General features: G+C 45.2%; 1 protein-coding gene across 2 annotated transcripts; it reads left to right on the top strand.

The window, feature by feature from the left end:
- Positions 1–272: 272 nt before the first annotated feature.
- Positions 273–11,364, top strand: LOC120040291 (3-hydroxyisobutyrate dehydrogenase, mitochondrial-like). 2 transcript variants are annotated; one of them, XM_038985487.1, is made up of 8 exons: positions 273–404; positions 5,063–5,223; positions 5,621–5,730; positions 5,926–6,047; positions 9,228–9,361; positions 9,699–9,775; positions 10,113–10,269; positions 10,456–11,364. In XM_038985487.1, the coding sequence occupies exons 1-8, from the start codon at positions 335–337 to the stop codon at positions 10,684–10,686; spliced, it is 1,062 nt and encodes a 353-aa protein (XP_038841415.1). In that variant the 5' UTR covers positions 273–334; the 3' UTR covers positions 10,687–11,364. The 2 variants fall into 2 exon arrangements, with proteins under 2 accessions (XP_038841415.1, XP_038841416.1); XM_038985488.1 differs by having other exon boundaries at positions 10,522–11,364.
- Positions 11,365–14,493: the final 3,129 nt, after the last annotated feature.

Here is a 14,493-nt window from a genome sequence, read left to right on the forward strand (position 1 = left end):
ATACACGCGTTTAGCAGATGTTATAGCGGGTGTGGCGAAATACTTGTATTTGCTGATAACGTTAGGTTTCTTTATGGTTAAGCTATTGAAAACGCGTTTCCACCGCCTGAGCAGACCATTGAAATGGTATTATTAACTTCTGATTGTGCATTTCAGTGCTAGATGTTTGAAATCAGCCATGTCCTTCAAGTTCATGCAGTTCAGATGTCCCGCCCCCACTGTTTCTCGTCGCATATAAACCCGCGTAAGCGGCTTTGCGATTGGACAGAAAACGTGTCATTTACAACCCACCTAATTATGTCACGCTGAATCCGTGGTCAGAAAGGAAAGAAGCATGGCCGCTGTTTTAAGGGGGTCTCGGAACCTATTGGGAAGGAGCCTCAAACATGTTGACTTTACTTTGGGTAAGGAGTTTAAAGATATATTTTTGTTATGTCTACCATCAATGTTTAGGACCTGTTTGATGGCCATTTCCGTCTATGACGCCGCTGCGTGCAAAATCAACGTTGAACACAAGTTGATTAGCATTGGCTATTGTGGCTCGCTCACTTCTGCTAACGTTAGTTAGTTTGCAGAAATAGCTAGCTAGCTAAAGTCATGGGACGTTGGTTGATCGAAACATTTGTTGTTTATCAGGACGACCGATAGCCAACACCAGCAAATGTTCTAATCAAAGGTGTGTCAGTGTGCATCTCGCACAAGTAACAAGTTGAGGGTCAAGTCAAATCCCACAGCTCTTGTCACCAAGTCAGTTATTTAGCCAAGCGAGTTTATTGAATAGGGTGATTGTTTGCACAAATATTGTCAATTATAATGCCACGCCTTCTGTGGATGTATGCTGTACAGTATGCGTTTGTTATAGACTCTTCCGTGTTTCTAGTAATAACTTTTAGCTCAGTGGTTCCCAACCTTTTCCAGTTACTGTATTTTGCTCATCCCGGGGGTACCCCTGAAGTCCCCCATGTGCCTTTTACCAATAGACCAATTACCCCCAGGGGTCCTAGTACCCCCAGGTTGGGAACCAGTGCTTCAGCTTATCAACCAGCTCCCATGCACAATGGAAGGAAAGGAAAAGCGGGTGAGTGAGGCCAGTACAGATCATTGAGATGTAGCCCATCTATAGCTAGTCTGTTCTGCTGCATGTTTGTATTACATCTATTCTCATACCAGTGCTGTGCCCCTACTGTCCTCGCCGGTAGCTCAACCCTTACCTTGATAACCCAGCCTACTGTCCTCACTGGTAGCTCAACCCTTACCTTGATAACCCAGCCTACTGTCCTCGCCGGTAGCTCAACCCTTACCTTGATAACCCAGCCTACTGTCCTCGCCGGTAGCTCAACTCTTACCTTGATAACCCAGCCTACTGTCCTCGCCGGTAGCTCAACTCTTACCTTGATAACCCAACCTACTGTCCTCGCCGGTAGCTCAACCCTTACCTTGATAACCCAGCCTACTGTCCTCGCCGGTAGCTCAACTCTTACCTTGATAACCCAGCCTACTGTCCTCGCCGGTAGCTCAACCCTTACCTTGATAACCCAGCCTACTGTCCTCACTGGTGGTTCCTCTTACCAAAACCCAACGTGACCACCTAGCTCTCAAACTCTAGGCGGCATTCTGCCTTCTCCCTACCGTTTTCAGTGGTTAGCTTCGCCCACAACTGGCTTGTGTCAACTACAATCCCGACGCTGTTTTTTCACGTTTAGAAACGTTAATAATTATCGCTTGCTAAACAATCGCGGCTTTTGAAACATGGCCCTTACACCAGCAAGACGGAATCCTTCATATAAAAAAGATGCTCTTACTGTAGCAGGTTTGCACAGATACGCTGGCACAGGTGTTCGGAGAATGCTAGATGGCTAATTAGCATAGGTGGTCGTCTGTCTTCTGTCCGTTTTCTGTTCAAAGAGCTGTAACATGGAGATATGGCTATGTTGAAACACTAACCTTTATAAAGGTGTGTATCAATTTAACCTTTTTAAAATATACAGTGAGCACCATAATTCATTGGAGAGTGACCCTTTTTTGTTATTTTGGCTCTGCACTCTAGCACTGAGTTTGAAAGGATACAATGACAATGAGGGTGAAGTGCAGACTGTCAGCTTTAATTTGAGGGTATTTTCATACATATTGGATTAACTGTTTAGAAATTATAGAAGCTTTTGTACATAGTCCTACCCATTTTCGGGCATCAAAAAACATTGGACAGTTTAACATAATTTAGAATAAAGTACTCATTGTTAATATTTGGTCGCATACCCTTTGCATGCAATGACTGCTTGAAGTCTGCGATGCATCGACATCACCAGACGCTGGGTATCTTCCCTGGCTCTGCCAGGCCTGTACTGCAGTCATTTTCAGTTCCTACTTGTTTTGGGGACTTATTTCCTTGAGTCACCTATTCAGCATGTAAAATGCATGTTCAATTGGATTCAGATCTGGTGATTGACTCGGCCAGTCAAGGATTTTCCACTTTTTGGCCATCAAAAACCCCTTCGTTGCTCTAGCAGTATGTTTAGGGTCATTGTCTTGTTGCATGATGAAGTGCCGTCCAATGAGTTTGGAGGCATTTGGTTTTATCTGAGCAGATAAAATATTTCTGTATACTTCAGAATTCATTGTTCTACTTCTGTCTGCAGTCACATCATTGATGAAGACAAGTGAGCCTGTTCCACTGGCAGCCATACAGGCCCAAGCCATAACACCCCCTCCACCATGTTTCACAGATGAGGTGGTATGCTTTGGATCATGGGCATGTCTTTTTTTTTTCACACTTTCCTTTTTCCATCACTCCTGTACATGTTTATCTTTGTCTCATCTGTCCACAATACTTTTTTTCCCAGAACTATTGGGGTTCTTTTAGATGCTTTTTAGCAAACTGTAATCTCGCCTTTCTGTTCTTCAGGCTTATCAGTGGTTTGCATCTTGTAGTGTACCGTCTAGTCCTGCTGGTGTAGTCTTCTACGTATGGTAGACTTTTACACATCTACACCTGCATCCAGGAGAGTGTGTTTGATCTGTTGGGCTGTTGTCGGGGGGGGGTTTTCTTCACCATAGAGTATTCTCCCGTCATCCACTACAGTGGTCTTCCTCAGTCTACTGGGTCTTTTGATATAATTGAGTTCACCTGTTGTTTTTGTCTTGTTAATGATGAACCAAACTGTTGACTTGGGCATGCCCAGGGTTTTTGCAATGTTCCTGATTGATTGATTTTCATTTCTGAGCCTTATGACGGCCATCTTCATTTGCATCAACACTGCTGTCTTCCTCATGTTGTCACACCCCAACAACAACCTCCAAAGGCAATAGCAAAGTCTAGAATCAATACTATTCATCAACAGCTCTCCTGCATTCACTACCGACACAAATTAATACACCTGCCTAACGACACACATCTGTGAAGCCAATTCAACAAATACTTGTAGTACCTTAAAATGGGGGGACCATGTACAAAAGGTGCTGACATTTCTAAACGGTTCATCCGATATGTATGAAAATACCCTCAAATTAAAGCTGACAGTCTGCACTTCACCCTCATTGTCATTGTATCCTTTCAAACTCAAAGTGCTAGAGCGCAGAACCAAAATAACAAAACATGGTCACTGTCCAATGAATTATGGTGCTCACTGTATACGTGTGTGTGTGTGTATATTCTCATTGATATGAAAGAACCTTTATGCTTCCAAAACCATACCACAATCGATGCGTGTTAATGTTCAGTCTGGGCACTTAACAAAACTCCCCCATATAGAAGACCCCTTTCTCCAATGACTCTGCTGTGTAATGGAACTGAGTCATGATTAAGGGCCAGTGACCTTCATTGCAATGGCAGTAGGTCTACCACACAAGACCGGGGTTGGGTCCCAACAATCTCTCGACGTATGCTCTTGTTCATGTCCTTTCATGGAGTTGACTGGTACATGGAAACTCCCTCTAGCCCATGCCTACACCATTCTAATGCCTTTACATTCATGGGAGGACACAGTTCAGGAGGAAGTAGAGATTATTGAGACGCAGCCATGGGGTTTTGTGTGCTGCAGTTTCTGTGTGTGTGGTAGTAGCCTTGTGCCGCGTACAAATGCTAGTCGGAACTCGGACATTTACGACTTGCTGATTCGTTGAACGTGGCACATGTATGACTAAAATCAGTTAGCGAGTCGTACATTTCTGAGTTTCCTAGTTCCAACTAACAAGTGAACGCGGCGTCAGTCCAACAGTGGCAGGTCAGGTGTCTCTTTCCACTGAAGCCACTATGAAGATTGGCTGGGAGAGCCAGCCATGTGAGAGGCCTGGATGCCTGCCCGCCCCCCTCTTCTCACACACATTTACACACCACAGTTTATTTATAAAATGCCCTTTGGCCAATACACCTCTACTTTCAGCCTTCATACTTCTGCTTTTATAGGAAATGGTGAATGAGTTCTCTACTTGTTTACTGCTTTGATATGCAATTATCGTGTTGGCATTAGCTTGACTTTGGCACTACAAGGGCTACAGTGGATTTTCATATCAAATGGTTTAGGATTTGAAATTAAATTAATTCTCAGGAAAAATTGAATGTACGGAATCAATGTAGAAATGTCTGGACAACTTTCCTTGGTCCTATTTAGTTTTATCAAGCTTGCCTCTGACATTACCCACTGCGATGTCGTATACAGGTCTTGGGTAACTATTGATAGGGCTGGGTTATGTTTGGATTTCATTGAAACAGAACGGCAAGGCCTAGATTAGAAGTGTCCTGGATGTTTCAATGGACTAGGGAGCCGTTTAACAGTATTTCGCAAGAGACTATAGTTTTTTACATTCTGACAATTTATTTTTATTAGTGAAGGCCTACACAGAAAGGCTGTATTAGAGCTGTCTCAGCTTGGTTGAAAGTATAACAAAAGGCTTCTGGTAGTAGTCTAGTCTCATTACAAGTTGTTCCTGGGGTGTATTAGGAACCAATAGGTAAGGGATCTAGGCCTACCTGAACTTGTCCAATAAGAAACACTAGTTTTCGTTGGAATGTTTCGCTACAGGTTGCACAGGTTTGCACTAATGAATACACCCCTGTACCTCCCAGTCTCCAGCAGGTCCATGGCCTCTAAGACCCAGGTGGGTTTCATTGGCCTGGGGAACATGGGAAAACCCATGGCCAAGAACCTGCTGAAGCACGGATACCCCGTCATCGCCACTGACGTCTTCCCTGAGTCCTGCAAAGAACTGCAAGAGTTGGGTGCCCAGGTGGGACAAAAAAAACTAGCTTGCTTGTTTGCTAATGGCAGCGCATTGTGCGAAATGCGCCAGCTGATGGCATGCCATAGCTCTCTGATGTGATGTCAGCTGGTAGGTGCTCAAAAAACAAACAAAATACCATGACTAAAATCGATTAGATAGGTGGAACCACTTAAATGAGTGTCCAAACAAATTGAGTCCATAAGATTTTACTCTCGTCAGTGCCAATCTACTTCTTAATTGAATCATAATGGTTGTGCTTGCCTGGGGGGTAGCTTATTCATGAGGCACCAACAGACTAAAACAGGGAGGGACTACCTGAACTTGTCCAATAAGAAACGCTAGTTTTTGTATTTGAAACATTTTGCTACGGCGTGCCCTAATGAATAAATCCCTGTTTTGTCAGATTGTGGATAACCCTGCGGAGGTGGCAGACCAGGCAGACCGCATCGTCACCATGCTGCCCTCCAGTCCCAACGTCATCGAGGTTTACACTGGGCCCAACGGTATCCTCAAGTAAGATCCCTCGCTCTCGATTACTCACTGGCTGTGTCCCAAATGGCTCCCTGTTCCCTTTATAGTGCACTACTTTTGACCAGAGCCCTAATAAAAGAATCAAGTCAAAGTCAAGTCACTTAGCTATCTGTCTTCAACAGAAACCCTTCAGACTGTTGTTTTAAACTATAAGGTGGGTACTTTGCTGTTCTACAGGAAGGTGAAGAAAGGCTCGCTACTCATCGACTCCAGCACCATCGACCCAGCCGTTTCCAAGGAGATGGCCGTGGCCACGGAGAAGATGGGGGCAGTTTTTATGGACGCGCCTGTGTCAGGAGGTAAGGACTAATACAGGCTGTGCTCCAAATGGCACTATTCCCTATATAGGGCTCCCGAGTGGCTCAGCAGTCTAAGGCACTGCTTCTCAGTGCAAAAGGCATCACTACAGTCCCTGGTTCGAATCCAGGCTGTATCACATCCGGCTGTGATTGGGAGTCCCATAACGCGGCGCACAATTGAGCCAGCGTCATCTGGGTAGGCCGTCATTGTAAATAAGAATTTGTTCTTTACTGACTTGCCTAGTTAAATAACAAAACATTTAAATAAATATAGTGCACTACTTTTGACCCGGGCCCATAGGATTAGAGTGCCATTTGGGACGCAGCATTACCTTGGGGGGGTCTCTGCTGCAATCGGAGAGGACCAGCCTCTCCACTCCCTAATTGTTGAAATGGACCAGATTTAGTAGATGGAGCTCTCTAGCACATTTGTGGCCCATGATGTGGATTATTTAAGAACCCCGCATCTGGAGTTTGATCCGTTGACCCTTCCACCCAAACGCTCCGTTCTCAGATCCCAGCAGCCCGAAAAACTCTTTGTGCCCCTCATTTTCTGAAAACGTGGTTTTTAAAGTCTACTACCAATGCAGCTCTCTCATAGTACAATTTCACAACAATTACACATCTTTTTACTGCAAACCATTTGACCAAGTTATATAAAGAGAAACATCTCTGTCATGATCATATGTGTACTCATGTCTCTGTTGCCACACGTGTGTCTCTCTATGAATTCCACTGGGAGGAGGACCGATTTGTATTTTTCCTGACAACCTGGTAACTCTACCCAGGACAGCAGACTCCCATGTGGGCCTTGGTTCAGGTTAAAATGGCCGACAAAATGGTGAATCCATTCAGTCTCTCTGCTTCTCATATAGATGGTTCGGTCTGCGTTATAAAGAGGAGTACCTTACCTACCTGACGGCCTGGGTCATAAAGAGGAGGAGGACCTACCTGACGGCCTGGGTCATAAAGAAGAGGAGGAGGACCTACCTGACGGCCTGGGTCATAAAGAGGAGGAGGAGGACCTACCTGACGGCCTGGGTCATAAAGAGGAGGAGGAGGACCTACCTGACGGCCTGGGTCATAAAGAGGAGGAGGAGGACCTACCTGACGGCCTGGGTCATAAAGAGGAGGAGGAGGACCTACCTGACGGCCTGGGTCATAAAGAAGAGGAGGAGGACCTACCTGACGGCCTGGGTCATAAAGAGGAGGCGGAGTACCTTATGGACCCTGGTCAAAAGTAGTGCACTAAATAGGGAATAGGTTGCTGTTTGGTGTTCAGACACTGTGGGGGGTAGGGAAGATGAGGAAGAGCCATACTGACCTTCAGAAAGGCTCCAAGCTGTAAAACACTATCACAGTCTTCAGAGGAAACACACACTGTCGTACACACTACACACACTGTGTGTTTGAACTCAGCCTTTTAACTTGAGGAAAGCCACTTTGAGTTGATGTTGGCATATTTTACCATCAGGCCCTAAAGATTAGTAATGATTTATATGCATCCTTCCTGTGGCAGTGCTCATGGATTAAGGCTGTCCAGCTTCCCACGTTGAACTTGGGTGGCTGCAGGTCACATAGGTGTGTGTTTGGTTAGTCAAGTATTGCAGCATGTTACTACCTTGATACTGTGCTGGAATGCCGGTGGTTGAACATGGTCAGAACTGAAACCTCTCGTATGTGGTGGGTGGGGGGGAGACAAAACGAGTTGCATGGTCGTAATAGAGCACAGGGGAATGCGATGAGACTGGTGTCATTGTTACCCAGATGATGGTACTGTAACCCAGACTTGAGCCTTTGATCAGGAGACCACACAAACCCAGAAGCACACATCATGTTTAGGACTTCCAACTCTGATTGTTCTGAATCCAGCAAGGAGCTTTGCTGTAGCCCAGTGTGGATGTATCCAGAGTACCTTCTCCAACCCAGACTTACTTTGTGAGAGGTGGTCTCTAATCAGGCTGTTTCCCTGTGCTTTTGAGAGACCTCTGGTTCTCTGTCCTTCATGTGTTGCCTCTTCCAGCCAGAACCCACAGTGCGTCAGAGAGGTTTGGCAGCAGACTCACTGTTGGAAGGAATGCCTTGTTTTCTGGACCAATAATAGGAAAGCCACAAAACCTGGGATGCAGCCCAAATGGGCCCCTGTTCCCTATATAGTGCACTACTGTTGACCAGAGCCCACAGGGAGCTAGTTAAAAGTAGTGCACGATATAGGGGAGTAGGGTTCTATTTTGGAACGCTCCCCTGCTCTGTCAGCGTAGTCCTCATACAATAACCTAGTCCCAAATCCAGTCATTACGACACAGAAATATACTATTGTTTTCTTATACATTTGAATTAAAATCAATTGAACTTGTACGTGAAGCCTTGGGAAATGTTTATCATGAAAGGCTACTGTGCTGACTGGAATGAAAACGTTTGACCACAGAACTCTAGCTGCATAGCCACCAACAAACACATTCACTTTCACTGTAATACATGTCCTTAGAGACTCTGTAATTGGTGTGTGTGTTGGTTCCCAGGCTGTGTGAGATGGCAGAGATGCAGTCACACACACACTTCTCATTATTATGGCAGAGAGGCCGAGGAACTGTAACTTTGGCTACAGAAATGAAAGGGTTGCCTTTTTTATCTCTGCATTTTGGGGCTGTGTAGCTTAAGTTTTTAATGCGTTTAAGAATTATATATTTTTAACTGGTTACCCCACATTTGTCATTGGATTTGAGACATCTCTTTCTCTCAGCCAGCTTTTTACTGCCACTTAATTTTGTCTATAAAAGTTTAGCTCCCTTTCCCCACAACCTTGTTTGACTGAGTATGAAACTATTGCTATTGAAATAATCCACAAGTCTAGGGCTTGCCTCATTTTTCATTTGTTGATTTTATGTGGAATTACTTTCTCAGCCAAACTTGGTGGGTGTTTGACAAGGAAACAAGCTGCTGTTTAGGAAAGTGCTCTAGATTTGCATCAATCTTTCTGTGGTTACCTCATAACAGTTTTGAGACGCAACAACAGTGACTGACAGACATACTATTCTAATGAAACCGCCATGTTTTATAAGTGTGCGTGTGCTTGTCTGGTGCGTGCTATGCACCCAAATGTACAACGTTTCCACTTCACCGACGTCTTCGTCAGATATTCTCAGGTTTAGGATGTGCATCTCACCCTCTTTTCTCCAGGTGTGGGGGCTGCCAGCTCGGGGAAGCTGACCTTCATGGTGGGGGGAGTAGAGGAGGAGTTTACTGCGGCCCAGGAGCTGCTCACCTGTATGGGAGCCAACGTGGTGTACTGTGGAGCCGTTGGCACTGGACAGGTAGGTATACACTTACATGACCTGTGTCTCAAAAAAATGTGTGGGGGGGTCATTTAGCAGACGCTCTCATCCAGAGCAACCTACAGGAGCAATTAGGGTTAAGTGCCTCTTCACCAAGTCAGTGCAGGGATTCAAACCAGCAACCTTTTTGTTACTGACCCAATGCTCTTAACCGCTAGGCTACCTGTCCCCGAGGCCTTGGTCAAAGGTTAACCACTTTAGGGAATAGGGTGCCATTGGGGATACACACATTACATTCCTACTAGGGGCATTATGGGTGGATTATTACAAAACGACATGTGACTACATGGGATGTAACCAGGAGACTTTCTTACAGGCAGCCAAAATCTGCAACAATATGCTGCTGGCGATAGGCATGATCGGGACCTCTGAGACCATGAACCTTGGCATCAGGTTGAGTATTGCCAATACATTCACAGCAGAGATCTCATCTCCAACAAAATGTCTTGTTGCACTTAACGCTTGTTGAACAGAACCATGCTGTTGGTATCGTACAGAGCTGTAACACTACCACTATAGTCACTCTCTTAAAGTAACTATCCAATGGAAAATCTCCTTTTATATTTTTATGTAGCTCCTACTCTATCAACTGTCTACATGTTGTCTCTCCTTTACTTGTAGTTATGACTAACCAGCAATCAGAGAAATGGTACACAGTAACCCACCTTAAACTTGTAAAATAAATGTTTTTTTTTATTTTTTATGCTTGTGATTTCCTGGCCCCTGACAGACTAGGTCTGGACCCTAAGCTACTGGCTAAGATCCTGAACATGAGTTCAGGCCGCTGCTGGTCCAGTGACACCTACAACCCTGTACCTGGTGTCATGGAGGGAGTCCCCTCTGGAAACGGCTACCAGGGAGGTTTCGGGACCCAACTCATGGCCAAGGTGGGTCTCTCCCTCACTCTCGTTTACTCCATCCCTCTCTCTCAAGACGTTTAGTACACAAATGTTTGAGTGACACAGAAGATGGTTCTTCAGGGCCTCTTTAATTTCCTGTGACTTTATTTTAGTTAATGTCTCTGTCAATAGTATTAACTTTCATGTAACTCGAAAGAGATGTGCGTTTGACAGGTTTTAACGGTGCTGTGTACAACAAGCGGTGATGGCAGAGAGCTAATGAGTGTTGCTCCTCTTCAGGACCTGGGGCTAGCCCAGACTACAGCCACCAACACCAAGACCCCTGTCCCTCTGGGCTCCCTGGCCCACCAGATATACCGCATGATGTGTGCTCGGGGCTACGCCGGCAAAGACTTCTCCTCTGTCTTCCAGTTCCTGCGGGAGGATGAGGAGGAGGGCCAATAGGGGCGGGGGAACAGTCCCCCCCCCCCATCCATAGCTTTACCAGGGTCTATTCCATACAAGACTACTACCATGTAGTTGGGGTGTGTCGGTTTGCCCCCCCTCTCCCCAGGGCTTGTCAAGACGTGTGTATTTGGTCAAAGCCAAGAGAGCGCAGCCAGCCGTGATGTGACAGATCATCTCAGCAGAGTACTAGACTACACTGTCTGTAAGATGGGAGTCATGTTGCATCTGTGATCCTGCCTTTTGTTAAAGTAGCTTTCTTTTAATGTTTTAGATGGCTAGGCTAGAAGACAGTGGATGTTTTGAGGTGTGGGGAGGCTCTCAAGTCACTGTCACTCAGTAGGCTGACTAACCACTACAGCTATCACCATGACGATATCGGTGCTACCTTAGCACACGTCGTCATGGAAAGCAGACCCAGGCGTTGTCAAGGAAATGACCCGCGTTATACTTAACGACCACACTCGTCAACAATAGACCACTGAGACTTCAGATGATTCTTAGTTCTAGTCGCCACTCACCTCACTGCAACGTCACCTGTGTTGATCCTGATCATTGATTTGTTTTTGTTTTTCTCTTCCTGTGGTGAGGTTTATTTACTCTTGACATGGGGAGGGATAGAATGTTCCGGTGTTATTTGTATCTGTTTTAATGTTTAATAAAAGGTGAGAGATTATAGGTATGTTTCCTTCCAGTGATATTGGGTTGCTTTTTAACCCACTACTCTAAAGCCTGGCACGGCTGTCTGTTAGCAGGAGATGTCTGTCTGTTAGCAGGAGGTGTCTGTACTGTCTGTTAGCAGGAGATGTCTGTCTGTTAGCAGGAGGTGTCTGTACTGTCTGTTTGTTAGCAGGAGGAAGACACGGTGCCTGATGAGACTGATCTAGATAATTACATCACTCTATATTTTTATTAACCTCTTCGTTAGAGGGTAAGCACTTTTTAAAGTTTTGCATCACAGTACAAATATGTATTCTAGCAAAGATGTCTGAGGTGTGTTTATTAAGCTGTCCCACATACTTTCATTCATGTCTGTAGGTGACTGCTTTTCTTTGGGGGAAATAAGAGTGTAAACTGGGGTGTATTCACTAGGAACCAAACTGAAACAAATGGCTGAAATGGGGAGGAAATTACCAGGATTTATCCAATAAGAAATGCTTATTTGTTGCTAAATGTTTTTGCTACATTGTTTACTAAATAATACACCTGGCCCTGATTTTAACATAAGTGCGTGTGAATTCTGCATGCACAGGAACTGTGACTGGCTGCTACAGTATAGCTTCTTCCTATAGGTCAAGCAAAATGAGCAATGCAATGTGCTGTGCATACAGAGGAGAAGATGGGTGAAGACCAGAAGTGGAGCATCTCTATTGCTGCCTTATGCAACCAGCCAACCAGACGGGGAGGAGTGAGCCAGAGTGCACGTGACTGGCTGAAGGTGGTTGTGTAGTAAGCCTATAGAATTCAATAGTGGTGCTTATACACAAGAGTATATCAAACATTATGGACACCTTCCTAATACTGAGTTGCTCCCCTCCTTTCTTGCTCTTAGAACAGCCTCAATTCGTTGAGGCATGAACTACAAGGTGTCAAGCGTTACACAGGGATTCTGGCCCATGACTCCAATGCTTTACAAAGTTGTCAGATTGGCTGGATGTTCTTTGGGTGGTGGATTGTTCTTGATACACACGGGAAAATGCTGGGTGTGGAAAAACCCAGCAGTGTTGCAGTTCTTGACACAAACCAGTGCACCTGGCATGTACTACCATACCCTGTTCATGAAGGTACTTAAATATTTTGTCTTTCCCATTCACCCTCTGAATGGCACACATACACAATTCATGTCAGTTGTCTCATGACTTAAAAATGATTATTTAACCTGTCTCCTCCCCTTCATCTATACTGATTTGAAGTGGATTTAACAAGTGGAATCAATAATTGCTCATAGCTTTCACCTGGTCAGTCTGTCATGGAAAGAGCAGGTGTTCATAATGTTTTGTACACTCAGTGTAGACGTTTCCTATAAAGTTTGCCAATATAACACTGAGTTAACCCTGAGGTAGGAGAGGCCTTCCAAAGCGTGTCAGAAAAACAGAACACTTATAGAAGCAAGAAGGGAAGTGCTTCCAGGATACAGTAAAACGTTGTAGATGGAAGTGGCTCTTCAGTTAAGGGGTGAAATGGTCATCAAAAATCAAGGAGGTCCTTGTTCTCTGATAAATAGAAAAACTGTAGTATTCTCTTTCACTCTCTATCGCTCTCCCAAGACAAAGGAGAGAGCGGCATGTTTCTGATCTAGTTTACCAAGAGAGACACTGAGAGGCCAGGATGCCATAGGTCACACGATCACAAGACTAGCCCATAAAAAGTCCATTAAGCACTGGAGACTAAGTGCTGTGTTATCTGCTTGGCAGCTATTACAAACAGAGCACCACTTTGGTTCTAGATCCTATAGAGCAGAGCAACCAGGCCAGGCAGACCAAAGTGAAAGGTCCTTCTGGGTGTCTCTGGGTTAGCTACAGAGCCTGGGAGTTCTACAGAGTGTGTCTGCCCCAGATGGCACTCTATTCCCCAGAGCCCTATTGGCCCTGGTCACAGATTGGAATAGGGTCCAATCTGAGATGAAACCACTGTCGCAGGAAGAGGCAGAGCAAATTGGATGCTGTTGCTGGTTGCACCCTCACCCCATAGGCCTACTGCTTGTTTATCTTGGGTTGGGGGGGTCACTGGTATGTGTCGTGGACTTAACTCTTATTTTCAAAATATTTTGAAATGTGCATTTAATCTACTGTGACTACAAATGCAGTGCAGTTAGAGAAAAGGGAATTGAAATGGTGTGATCTTGAATAGGAGTGTGTCCTCTTCCACCTCTGTAGGTTGTAGTCTACAGACCAGCAGCCAACTCCACTGACACCTCTTCCACCTCTGTAGGTTGTAGTCTACCGACCAGCAGCCAACTCCACTGACACCTCTTCCACCTCTGTAGGTTGTAGTCTACCGACCAGCAGCCAACTCCAGACACCTCTTCCACCTCTGTAGGTTGTAGTCTACCGACCAGCAGCCAACTCCACTGACACCTCTTCCACCTCTGTAGGTTGTAGTCTACCGACCAGCAGTCAACTCCACTGACACCTCTTCCACCTCTGTAGGTTGTAGTCTACCGACCAGCAGTCAACTCCACTGACACCTCTTCCACCTCTGTAGGTTGTAGTCTACCGACCAGCAGTCAACTCCACTGACACCTCTTCCACCTCTGTAGGTTGTAGTCTACCGACCAGCAGCCAACTCCACTGACACCTCTTCCACCTCTGTAGGTTGTAGTCTACCGACCAGCAGCCAACTCCACTGACACCTCTTCCACCTCTGTAGGTTGTAGTCTACCGACCAGCAGTCAACTCCACTGACACCTCTTCCACCTCTGTAGGTTGTAGTCTACCGACCAGCAGTCAACTCCACTGACACCTCTTCCACCTCTGTAGGTTGTAGTCTACCGACCAGCAGCCAACTCCACTGCCAGAAGTAAATAAGGAACTCTATTCTGTTCCACGTGCACAATATATTACGAAGTTTGTGTTTTTTTTGTTCAAATTCTACTTTCATACAGAGGTTATGGAAGCGACTGACTTTTAGGGAAATGTAAGGATTTTGCTCCTAAGTGTTAGGCATCAAGGTCATTATTTACCAGGTTTGTCTCCACAAATAATTCAACACTATTTTATGTGTGTTGCTATTAGTGAATTAAATCCCATGCCAGCACAAATTCTGACTAGCAGGGTTCAATAATGGCTGTCCACTCATTGAAAATTA

This window comes from Salvelinus namaycush, unplaced genomic scaffold, assembly GCF_016432855.1.
Source record: "Salvelinus namaycush isolate Seneca unplaced genomic scaffold, SaNama_1.0 Scaffold34, whole genome shotgun sequence".
In the NCBI taxonomy this organism is placed as follows: Eukaryota; Metazoa; Chordata; class Actinopteri; order Salmoniformes; family Salmonidae; genus Salvelinus; species Salvelinus namaycush.

Excerpts from the sequence above, each read along its gene's own strand:
- LOC120040291 (XM_038985487.1), top strand. The coding sequence starts at position 335 with ATGGCCGCTGTTTTAAGGGGGTCTCGGAACCTATTGGGAAGGAGCCTC. Across the intron at positions 6,048-9,227 it reads GGACGCGCCTGTGTCAGGAG|GTGTGGGGGCTGCCAGCTCG; the intron begins GTAAGGACTAAT and ends TCTTTTCTCCAG. Across the intron at positions 9,362-9,698 it reads GAGCCGTTGGCACTGGACAG|GCAGCCAAAATCTGCAACAA; the intron begins GTAGGTATACAC and ends ACTTTCTTACAG.